Source organism: Patagioenas fasciata, chromosome Z (assembly GCF_037038585.1).
Source record: "Patagioenas fasciata isolate bPatFas1 chromosome Z, bPatFas1.hap1, whole genome shotgun sequence".
NCBI classification, from domain to species: domain Eukaryota; kingdom Metazoa; phylum Chordata; class Aves; order Columbiformes; family Columbidae; genus Patagioenas; species Patagioenas fasciata.
This window is the reverse complement of record NC_092560.1, coordinates 31,968,291-31,979,663: the sequence shown is the minus strand read 5'-3', so window position 1 is coordinate 31,979,663 and position 11,373 is coordinate 31,968,291. Positions and strand designations below refer to the sequence as shown.

At 40.8% G+C, this 11,373-nt stretch overlaps 1 protein-coding gene across 14 annotated transcripts in view; it reads right to left on the bottom strand.

The window, feature by feature from the left end:
* Positions 1–499: 499 nt before the first annotated feature.
* The window catches only part of AOPEP (aminopeptidase O (putative)), a 189,705-nt gene continuing 178,831 nt past the window's right edge, over positions 500–11,373 (bottom strand). For 8 of the 14 annotated variants that reach the window (XM_071802515.1, XM_065860566.2, XM_071802518.1 and 5 more), the window contains 3 exons: positions 7,005–7,091; positions 4,204–4,348; positions 500–1,551 (listed from right to left, as the gene is read on the bottom strand). In XM_071802515.1, the coding sequence (XP_071658616.1) occupies positions 4,208–4,348; positions 7,005–7,091 (228 nt within the window). In that variant the 3' untranslated portion in view covers positions 500–1,551; positions 4,204–4,207. Of the gene's footprint in view, positions 1,552–2,044; positions 2,336–3,697; positions 4,030–4,203; positions 4,349–7,004; positions 7,092–11,373 lie in introns of those variants that run through there. The other 6 variants (XR_011736625.1, XR_011736627.1, XR_011736626.1 and 3 more) reach the window with 6 other exon arrangements.

Genomic DNA, 11,373 nt, shown 5'->3' with positions numbered 1-11,373 from the left:
CATGCAGGAATCTTCTCCTTTACTTGTGATGAGTTACCATGACAGTAACTATTTGAAGCCACCTTCAGCTTCCTTCTCAATGTAGAGACCCACTCTATTTAGCAATGCTTGTATTAGCAACAAAAGGCCATACAAGCCCAGATACAAGGCCAGGGCTGCCACCTCTTTGCCATTTTTTTAGGTTGTTTGGTGTTCATGTTTTATTTTCTGTTTATTTTCTCAGTTGCTACAACGCATGATGGATCACAAAGCTGATGTGAGGGAAACCAGTGCTTAAGTTCATCCTTACATTAATACTGCTGACACAGACTGGAACAGCTGTAGCAAGCAAAATAAACTACTACTGTGCCCAATATTTAAAAAAAAATATTGTTAATATCCATTAACTAATAACTTTCTGATGGTTGTCCCCTACCACAAAAGCAGAAATGGTGTCATTCTTCTTCCTAAATTTGTATATTAACATTGAACCACTGTGCAATGGAAAGACTACACATACTTGAAAAAAAAAATATTTATTTTTACAAGAGTATTTGATGTAAAACAATAGTGTACGAAGTAAATATATCCCCAGATTTTTGTGGTTTAAATTCTTACTCTCTGAAAGGAACAATTAAGATGTCTCCTGATCAGTGGAGCAGTACATTCCTAGGAAAGAAGAGCTACACTTGATACATCACCGTGAAAAAAGAGCAGCACAGGGATATGGAAGATATTTTTCAGAAAACAGAAGGTCTGACACTTTTGATAAAAGTTAACCAAAACAAGACAGAGAGAGAATTCTGATTTTGTGTTTTGCCTTCAATCCCATCCCATCACTTTTCACGGATTATGCCCAGTTCCAATTAACCTCCCCTGCCCTACCCCAGCTCCTGATAATTTTATATTGGCTTTTTAATTTGGCATAGAAGTTACAAACAAAATTTTAAGTACAGAATATAGTTTAATAGAATTTCAGAGGTTACTAATGTTAGCCAAATTACTGGAGTGTGTAAAACCATTCAAATCACGAGTCCTTGTCATATGGAAACTGGAATGGTTATATCACCAAAGAGCAAGGATAACCCTCAAATTTTTTGTATTAAAGAACCACCTAAAGCCACAGTAAGGTTGTATGTGTAGCTTGTTTTATGCACATGCCTTCTTGGCTACAGTGAGACTCTGGAAGACATAAATACTGAGAGGTAAATCTTTCTGCCAGCTGATTGTTTTAGCAGTCATAAAATCCTTCTTTTGATGTCTTGGGTCAATGGAATCCTAGTACCATCTGGGTTTAGTAGGAGACATATTAAAAGAGTTTCTCTGTGATCTTTCCTGCAATGGAAACAGCAGTAAAAATTATTTCTCTGTCATGATACAGGAGTATCTGTGTGTTCTTGATTGCCCCAGCTTTCCAAATGGAGTTATTTTTCAGGTTACCGGTAGAGCACAACTGAGGTTACAGAGTTAACAATGATTTCCTTAGATTTTTAGAGCTACTGCAACAAGGTCTGGAGAAGACAGGGAAGATCCACAGGGCGAGCACATTCTCTTGATTATTAGCAGGTTACTCTGAAAAATAACACTGGAGGTCAGTCACCAAAGCAATATTGTGTGATGTGCTACATATCCACATACCTTCTCATCTTAAGCCAACAGTTCTCTAAAGAGTACTGAGGTCACCTTTCCACCTTAGGCTGTTTAGTGTTTAACATCCAGACATCTTAATGTATACCAATTTGGCTTTTTTAGAGAAAACAGTAACAACATTTCTCAAAGGCTCTTAGAAAAGGGCTCGACTCCTGTTCCTGCTGAACTGAGCCAGTGTGTGAAATCAGAACTGATATCAGCTCAGTAGGCACCGGAGGACGGGTCCATCACCAGCCTGGAACAACAGCAGCAGCCGTAAATGGCAGCTCCCAGCGGAAACAACCATTTCCTGGAAACAACACACGGTGCTAAGCTACAATTGCAGAGAGACCACAACAGCATCCATTAAAGACAAGACTACCCAACAAAGCTTTATAGACAATTCCAGGTTAAAGTCACATTTATTTCCTCTGACCTGTAGAAAAGCATGGTGACCAAATCACTGCAGGTGATGCCTCACTTGTGAAGTCAGACTGAGAATTCAAGGAGCGCTGTTTATTCTCAGCTAAAGCCAAGAGTCTTTTGGTCCTCCCCACGTCACCTCTGCCTCTTATTCTCAATATACTGCATCTCACACACGTGTGTTCATGGTAAATCTGCCCATTCAGCAGCAAGGTATCTCAGCCAGCACACGCTCTGTGCCCTGCGCAGGCTGACAATAGGCAAAGTCTCCTCTCCCCTTCTCTTCAGGTGCAGAACTTAGCCACTGTGAACAAAGAGGGAAACAATCACTGTTCACCAATCAGCTAAGCTCTGCACCTCGCCAGAGAGGTCTCCGTCTCGGCATAGCTAATTATCGGATGAGGGTCTCCCACGATGCATCTGCTGCTTCCCTCTTACTTTGGTTAATGGACAGAGAGGATTCCACACTTGCACAGAGGGGATAGTTATGGTGAGTTTCATACTAGCAGCTGCGGTAATGGCTGTGTGGTAATCCCTGGCAATGTGATTTTAATCTTAAGTCACAAATCATCATGCCAGGAACCCAAACAGCCACAACATGAGAAGAAAGCTGTGCAGTCACACATAGTGTTGTTCTAATAACAGTATCTTTAGATTTTATGTTATACCTCACCATACACATCTAGTCTATCTGAAAAGTCAAAGGGGCAATTCTAGACTATTGCTAACATGTATGTATCACATACTTTTCCTATGCTAGATACTTACCACCAGAAGCTTGTAGAAACTTTGATTTTTATTTTATTACAAATGGAACTATAGGAAGACAGTTTCAAGTACAGTAGTACCAGAACAAACTGCATCTTGGTGTTTCTGGCCTTCAGACACTTGAAGGCTTCTACCACATTAACATTTTTTGAACGTAACGCAAATTCCTGTGGGTCCTTGATAACTGGGACCCCACAAGCAAGTCTCTCAGCCCTGCCTGTTTCAGAAGGTGACTCCTACACCATAACTGATACCTTGGCACTCTACAGTCTGATCCGCTTTTCTCAAAACGTTTTCTTGGCAGGCACAGTTTTTGTCTACACAGAAGAGCAACATGGTTGTTCATAAGCAAACTTGATTTCATGGTATCTATCATCTTCTGTATTTCATACAAACAAAGTAAACATGACATATTCAACTGGAACTCGCTACCAAGTACTGTTACATGTACAGGCTTGAACAGGAGAAAATGAAAATTTCTGCTTGGTAGCAATTACAAAATTATGATTTTGCTAGATTAGATGCCTAAGTTTTGATACCACTAATCAATTGTGAAGTTATGTGAACAAACAAGACAATCAGACTATCAGACAAGTTATACCATTAAGCAAAAATCTGAGGTATGCTGTACTGGAAAAGACCTTCATACCAATCCTAATTGGCTATGTGTTAAACATGCACACACAGACATTGTAAAATACACCTCTGGCTACTCAAGACTGAGAAATTGAGAATATCTTTGGAAATTACCAGTTTATAGCCTGCAGCAATCTTTATTTTGTGAATATTTCTTGCAATTCTGCTTCTTCTCTAGTGATTCCTCCCCATTAATTTCAGAAATGTGCTAGATTATGTATGATATTAAGCAGCTTGTTCATATTAAGGCTACTCTTCTTACCTCATCAGTTTTCAAAGGCCTCACTACACATAACACAAAAACATCTGAATTATCAGCTTGTTCTCACATGATTCAGATTTGTTTCCAAGTACACAGCTTCATACTTCCACTGTGCCCGTCAAGCCAACATGCAGCTTCATTAAAGAGAAATGGTCCTTGCAGAGTTAAGAATACAGAATGGGAAACAACTGCAGGTTGAGCCTGGCCCTCTCCGGCCATTTGGACTTACAGTTGCCTCTTGTACAGTCCATTACAAAGTTTACAACAAAGCCGTGCCCCGTGCTCTCCAGCTAGTGCCTAAATGTATCTAATTCACTGCTCCAGCAGCTGGGCTTAAAAAAAAAAAAAAAAAACAACAAAAAGAAAAGCAAAATATTTAACAAGAGTTATTTCTCAAGCTAAGCGGTCTCAAAATGTATGGTATGCTGAAGTCTACTATGTTTAGTGAGCTCTGCATTCTTCACATGCGGCAAAATCAGGGTGTTTAATTTAAAAAGAAAAATCACCTCTTCAGAATAACATCTCTGCCACCACTTTGGCTGAGGACGCATCCATATGTTCTCGTGCTGCAGCAAAGCATTTATGTGCAAGTTCTTGTTGTTTCACATCTTCATTCACCATTAATTCACCATAGAGATACACACCCATTGCCTGAAAGAGGAACACAGCACACAGACATCTTATCACCAGTAACAACTAGTTAGCTCGTTTTCATCCCACTGGCCTCCTGGTACTCATTTCATTAACAAACAAAATAAAAGACAACCCAAAACACAGGACATACCATATGCTCTATCATACCTACCATTCCCCCAAAAAATTAGTTTTATCTGGATCTCTGTAGCCTGAAGATGGTTCTCTATATGTTGTATTGAGTGTTTAAGAACAGAATATTACAATGATGTTATGTAGTGACAAGAAAATGCTTTCTTACTCTTCTTGTCACTTTCAAAGTCGAAATAGTTTTTCTTTCATCCACTACCTGAAATATTTCCAAATGCACCTTAAGAAAACAGCTTGTCCATCCTTCAACAGGACACACATTTTCTTTCCAATTGGGATGTTTCCCCACATACACAAGAATAAAGAGGCCATCAACCAAAACAGTCCAGTCCAAAATCCCCAATTGGCAATTCTTTAACTAGAAATCAACCGGATGTGGCCCGGTCTGTGTTTTAGATTCTTCTTTGTACATCTGAGATCTGTCTGACCATGCAAAAATTCTGACTGGGTAAGAAGGCAGGTTTTTCCTAACTACTCAATCTGGACATAGCAGCTATCCAGAAAGCTAAGAGGGCACCTGGGGGTGAGTTCTGGGCCACTGCAATGGCAGTAGCAAAGCACTGGCTGCCTTAATGGGAAACACATTGAGAATTGAGAATTGCCATTTTTTTTTGATGATACTTTTTTTTTTTTCACCTAATTCCAGGAATTCAGTAAGTGTTAAGCTGCACCTACCAAAATAGGATCATACACGTGACAAAACGTTAGCAGTTTAGCACGCTGACTTTCACAGTTGAACTTAATGTTTGGACAGTTGCAGGAGAGGAAAAATTTGGATAGCACTGAAAAACCACAATTTTTAATAGCGTTCCTCAGGATTTCCAGCATTGGCTGCTAAGCCTTAAAAAAAAATAGGCTCAACAAGAATGGAAATTTAAAGTTTAACAAAGATTAAAACTAAAGGAAAAAGTCCCAGAGAGGCAGAAACCCACCCAAGTCCCTGCTGATGCGCTCAGCGTGCTCTCTGCTGCCCAGAGACCAAAGAACTCAGAACTGCAGGGTTTGGCAACCACACCAGGCACACACACGGCCTTGGACCTGGACTCCTCTCACTTTCATACAGAATTTCAAAATGCTGGAATTTTGTTATAAAGAGGAATTACCTTCTCTATGCAGTGCCAATAATTTTCCCCAAGCCTAAACATTAACATGCAGTAAACACACTGTGTTTTTGTAGTCCTGGGGAGGATTTAAAGAGTCACATTTGCATTTTTCCCAGACTTTAAAAAAAGCCAAGTCTTTCAAGATCAGTAAGGACATGCAACTGGTCTGACTTTAAATCACTCCAGAAGTTGCTTGTTCCATAAGCTGTATAAACTGCTGGAGTAAACGAAATTAAAGATATTGAAGAATACATAACGAAAAGTTGCAAAAATTATTTCCCTCCACTGCAGAAAATGTTAGTCATTATTTAGCATAATATCCATTCCAAACATAATGCAATTCAATGTGTTTGCTTTTATGAAGTCAAGGATTTCCTATTCTCTCCCCCCCAGCTTCTGCTGCTGGTTATCACTACCCTTTCACAGGACTAAAAAATGTACAATATATAGCTCCTTTTTTTTGTTGTTTTGTTTTGTTTTGTTTTTGATTAAATAAAGAGCTTGCCAGGAAGTCTGAGGCCTGTTTATTGGCAGCGATATGAATAGGAGGTATACTTCAGAGCTGGAAGAAAGAGCGCAAGAGACTGCAATAACTGTATTGTGCTGTTGTGACAAAACGTTAATTGCCAGAAAGCACAAGAACCTCATTGGCTGCAAATAGCTTTGTTCATTGTCAACATAAAAGGTAAAGACATTAATATCTTGCCTAGACTCTGATATATCTTGCAACATTTTCTATTTTCAATATGTAACAGTCACCCTAGGCAGCGAATGTCTTGATTTTATAGCGTTCATAGTGAATAAAAATAAATAAAACAGAAAGAATAAGGTAGAGGTACGATTAGAACTGTAAGTTCACAATTACCTAAATAAGAAATCATAGTAAAGACATCACATACAGCCAGGCTTTCAAGACCTTCAAAGTCTTCTGTTAGCATCTACCTAAGGGTGGAGAGGCCCACATTCTCTGGATGTGCATCATTGTGCTGTGCTTCTCCTTCTGGATGTAGCCTTGAAAACTGTAATCAGGACAGTACTGACTCCTTTGCACTTGGCTCATATCTACCTGCATCAACATTCACAGCTAGAGTTGCCTTTGCCATTCTGCAAAAGGAACCAACACTGAGAAGTATCCTGGTGGCACCATTGTGAGCTATGGTTTGCATGAAATGGAAGGAGTGGGGGAGTATGTCCTATTTCACCACTTAGCAGAAGATCAGCATGCTCAGGTGGGGCTGAATACCCCAAGGTGGTTTCCTTACACTACAATGTTTAAAGGGCCAAAGAGACAAAAACTGATTATACACGTTCAAGTTTTTGACAAACTGCAGCAATAAAATATATTCAAATCATTTTCTAGTTTCATAGGAAGGGGGTCAAAAAGTTGACTATTTTGAAAATTCTAATTGAATGTAACTGACCTGGTCATCTCTGAGAAATTTCTCCACATCTCCATACCCAGGGACATACTTGTGTTTAACAACAAGTTCACACCACCGATGACGAACCTTTGAAAAGAGAAAAAGTATTGGGGGGGTTGAAAAAGTAAAGAGAAACTGTATTGTATCTGTGTGAGTGTTGATAAGCAACAGATCTGTAAGCAGTTTGGTTCTGTTGCTGGATCTGGGTTTTTTGTTGAGTTGCATCTTCTTTCCCCTGCAGATGCCTCTCGACATGGGTCAGTCGGATGGGCAGGGGTGAGCCCAGGCTTCAGAAATCCAGAATGCCTGTCCTGGTTCTCCATTAGTAAACTGACCTAGATACTGGCACTGATCTGCAGCATCTTCAACTCCACTGCTTACTCTCTTGCTTTTTTTTAACTGTAAATTAAGCTAAAGGCTATTTCTTTTATATTGAGAGAAGGGCGGGGGGGAACACGGGACAAGGAGATAAACACTGCAAACATCTGAGAGAGCTGCAAGATATAATTGAGAATCTCCCCTATGTAAGCGTATAATCCAAGTGATAAAAAGGCTTAAATATAATTCTGTACCAAGATTAAGTCCATGCCAAAAGTGTAAGAGTTAGATACAAAACAAAGAAACAGGGAGCTTTCAGTTAAATTAAACAGTTTTGCCACCATACCTTTGCCAGTAATAGATTTTAAGCACCCTGCAAAGCATTTAAAGTCCATCTGCACTTTAAAAGCAAACCTAGTCTACCAAATGCACATTGACAAAAACAGTAATTAACATAGTGTAGTGAAAAGTATGGACATTTTCAAGCAAATCAAAATTGGAAAGTATTTTTTATTTAAGTAGTGTGAACATGAATTACACTTGGGGTTTTTTTTGCTTTCTTTAAATTTGTGACTTTGTTCTAGGCCACTCTTGTGGCACAAGCATCATCTTACTCTCCAGCAAGGCTTCCTCAGTTTTAAGCAGTGTTCAGACTAATAGTTTATATTCCATTAGTAGATCAGTACTGATCCTAAATGAAAACAGCTAAGCGCAGTAAAACCTTTCCATTCTTCCTGTTTCAGCCTTTGTTTTTACCATCTTTCAAAAGACAGTGCACCTAATAACAATCACCTGTCATAGTAAAATGTTAGCACTTCCAGTATTTTTCAAAACTGAGTCCAAATTGTGCTTGTATCAAGCAACTGAACATGAACCTTTCTCTGAACGATTTACTGGTAACATCAAGAATGGAAGCCAGAAAGGGAGGGAAAAAAAGTCACGCTTAAGTGTATTGTTGCTTTTGGAGATAAGGTATTTGGAAATACTTCCCTTGTCATTCTAGTCCTTGCCAACTTTTTACAACTCAGGAAAAAAATTCACAGCCTTATGTAATTAGATGTTAAGCCCATTAGCATAATTAACAAGGTGTAAAAGCTCACAGGTCCTGGAAGAGTCCTTTTTGGGTACTTGATATCTGTTTCCAGCTGACCTCTTATACAAAATAGTTTGAACACAGCTTATGAATGAAAAGAAAATGCTGAGGGGTTTTGTATCTGAGTGGAGTTTGCACTCCCAGCGTTTAAGATACTGAACAGGAACAGCACAATGCATGGTAGGGAATGAAAGTCATCTCTCAAAGCTTTTCATTGACAGAACAACTGCTGTTAAAATTCTTGCAAGTGGAACCAGAGCTAAATCTACAAAACTCTCTTTCCAAGATTCAGCTCACTTTGCTGTAGATTCCCATATCTGTAACGCAGACCTTCAAAACCCTACCCAGCTGCTGCTTCTCCCTGGAGACACTAAAAATTTTGCCAGTAAATCTTCCCAGGCAATCCAGCTCTGTTATAGAGTGTTTCTCATAGCATCAAGCAGCTCCATGCCCAGACCAAACCTTCAAATCTCAAAAATTAAGCTTATACCTCTCATCCGTAGCATGAGTTAACCAAACAGAACATAAATAACATTAAATTCAAAATTTAAAAGCTTGTATATCTTCATTTTCACTTTATTCTGCATCTTCTGTCATATATTGAGCCAGGGTCTTCCTGGTGGCAAACAATGATAGGACAAGGGGTAATGGGATCAAGCTGGAACACAAGAGGTTCCACTTAAATTTGAGAAGAAACCTCTTCTCAGTGAGGGTAACAGAGCACTGGAACAGGCTGCCCAGGGAGGCTGTGGAGTCTCCTACTCTGGAGACATTCAAAACCCACCTGGACATGTTCCTGTGCAACCTCACCTAGGCGTTCCTGCTCTAGCAGGGGGATTGGACTGGATGATCTTTTGAGGTCCCTTCCAATCCCAAACATACTGTGATACTGTGGTATTTAAAATACATATATATATATTCCTTATGTATTATCATGTATGTATGAGAAACATAAGAAGGAGAAATTACTGTGGACCTCTCCTGGGATCATTGCTCTTCTACATCCTATTGTCCAGCAATGACAGCACTTACCCAGGAGGTAGGCAATCAAGTGCAGTTTCTGTATCTGCGCAAGATCTCAAACTGTGCCTTCACTGAGAGTATTTCAACAGCAGGTTATAAACTGTTCTGGGATGGGGCTTTCTTCATACCTTCTGGTGAAGCTGTTTTTTCCCCTGCAGTTCTTAAAACATTTATTGATCCTAAAGGAGGAGGTCGCAAGACTTTGGGCCTAAATTTCTGGGGACTTTCAATAAGCAGCAGGCACCTGGGTGGTGCAGCGCACAAGCCAGCTTGTCCCCAATACACCTGTCCTGGTGCGACCACAATCACTGCACGGAGACTAGAGCAGAAGTTCTCCCTGTGAAGCCATTCATGTGGTCTTACTTCCTCATATACTAATGTCATGTGTGTCTGCCTTACATTTGCACTGTGTTCTCATCATCTGAATCTCAACTGCTTTGGAAAACACGGAACAATTAAGCTGTGTCTGTTCCCTTTATTGTTCCTTCCTCCACAGGTTCCCGTTCTTGGCAATCAACCCCCTTTCAAAGAGTTTAAAAGAAAAATATTTCATTGTTGACTGAGATCTCAGACAACACATACATTTCTTACTCTCTTTTGCTTTTTTCCCCTTTCTTTCCCAGGGTGAGCACAAATCCCAGTACATTTCCTGATCTGAAATGCTGGCGCTTTGCCAGTCGGGGCAGGAGTAGCACGTCTGTTATCCTCAGATTACATGTTTTCCAAAAAGCCCCAAATGCTCTCATGGCAGAACAAATTGCAGAAGAACGCATCGCTGCCGAAGCTCCTGTGAAACAAGCAGGGCAGTCAGCCCCACTGGCTCCCCCATGTCTCCTGGGGGACTCTCAAAGCAGAGCATGGACACTAAGGCTGGCTCCTGGTGCAGGAGGGGCAGGGGGTGACCTGCACCAACGCTGGTGCTGAAATCTCCACCATCACTTGGGCTGAACATATATATTGGTGACTCTCCTGCCCTCCACGACCCCCATGCAACACAGCATGTAGATGGCCACGTAACACGAACTGCAGCTGAAGCAAACCCCGTCATTGCTCAGATACATGCACTAGAAAGAAGTAATTTTTTGTAGTATAATCCATGCCCTAGGCTGATGCCACAAACATGAGAATTTTATTCACACAAGACAGGGATGGAAAAAAAGACTCAGTTCCCACCACCTCATCCAACGCTTAGAGTAGGAAAAGTAAAACAGGCCCCACAGCTTCACAGCCTAATGAATGAGTCATGTGAACAGGCACTTTTAACAAACCAGTCTCAAAAGGAGATTTTGAAAACTAAGTAGCTTGCAGTAGGACTGAGCTAACCATACCGCATCCTGTGTATGCTCTTCTTGGCTCTTCTCTTCCTCCCAGGAGCAAATACTCAGTGGCAAAAATAAGAACCCATTAGTCTTCTCCCAAAGTTCTCTCTGCACATTTCTCCAGGCTTTCCGCACAGTTCAGAGATGCACACCATATGTCGTTTTGGCTGGTTACACCGTAAACAATATAAACTAAACCTGAAAAGTAATTTATAGCAATCCTTCCTGTTACTACTGGCAGAGAGCACATATGACTTTGTCTGGATCTGAAGCAGCACCTGCAACCGCCCACCCACACACCCACACTCCCACGGGTTTGGCAGCTGCAGGGACCCATGCGCCAAAGCTGGAAACGCAGTTTAGTTTCTCAGCCTCTGGCTGCAGGCAGAGAGCTGTCCTTTGGAGCCTGTGACTGACAGAGGGTAATCCTGAGGATGGGGAGAGGTGGCTGGGGGAGCGACAGAGGTGTGCTGGGACCTCAGGTTCCTCGTGGATGGATCTTCATCACCTGGGAATGGTTCTTCCTTCCCTCTCTGCTTTTGCAGCTGATGTGGCTTTCTCCAGTATCAGCTTTTTAGGCTAAATGGATTGTTACTGTGAGTTTTGCAAGACAGTA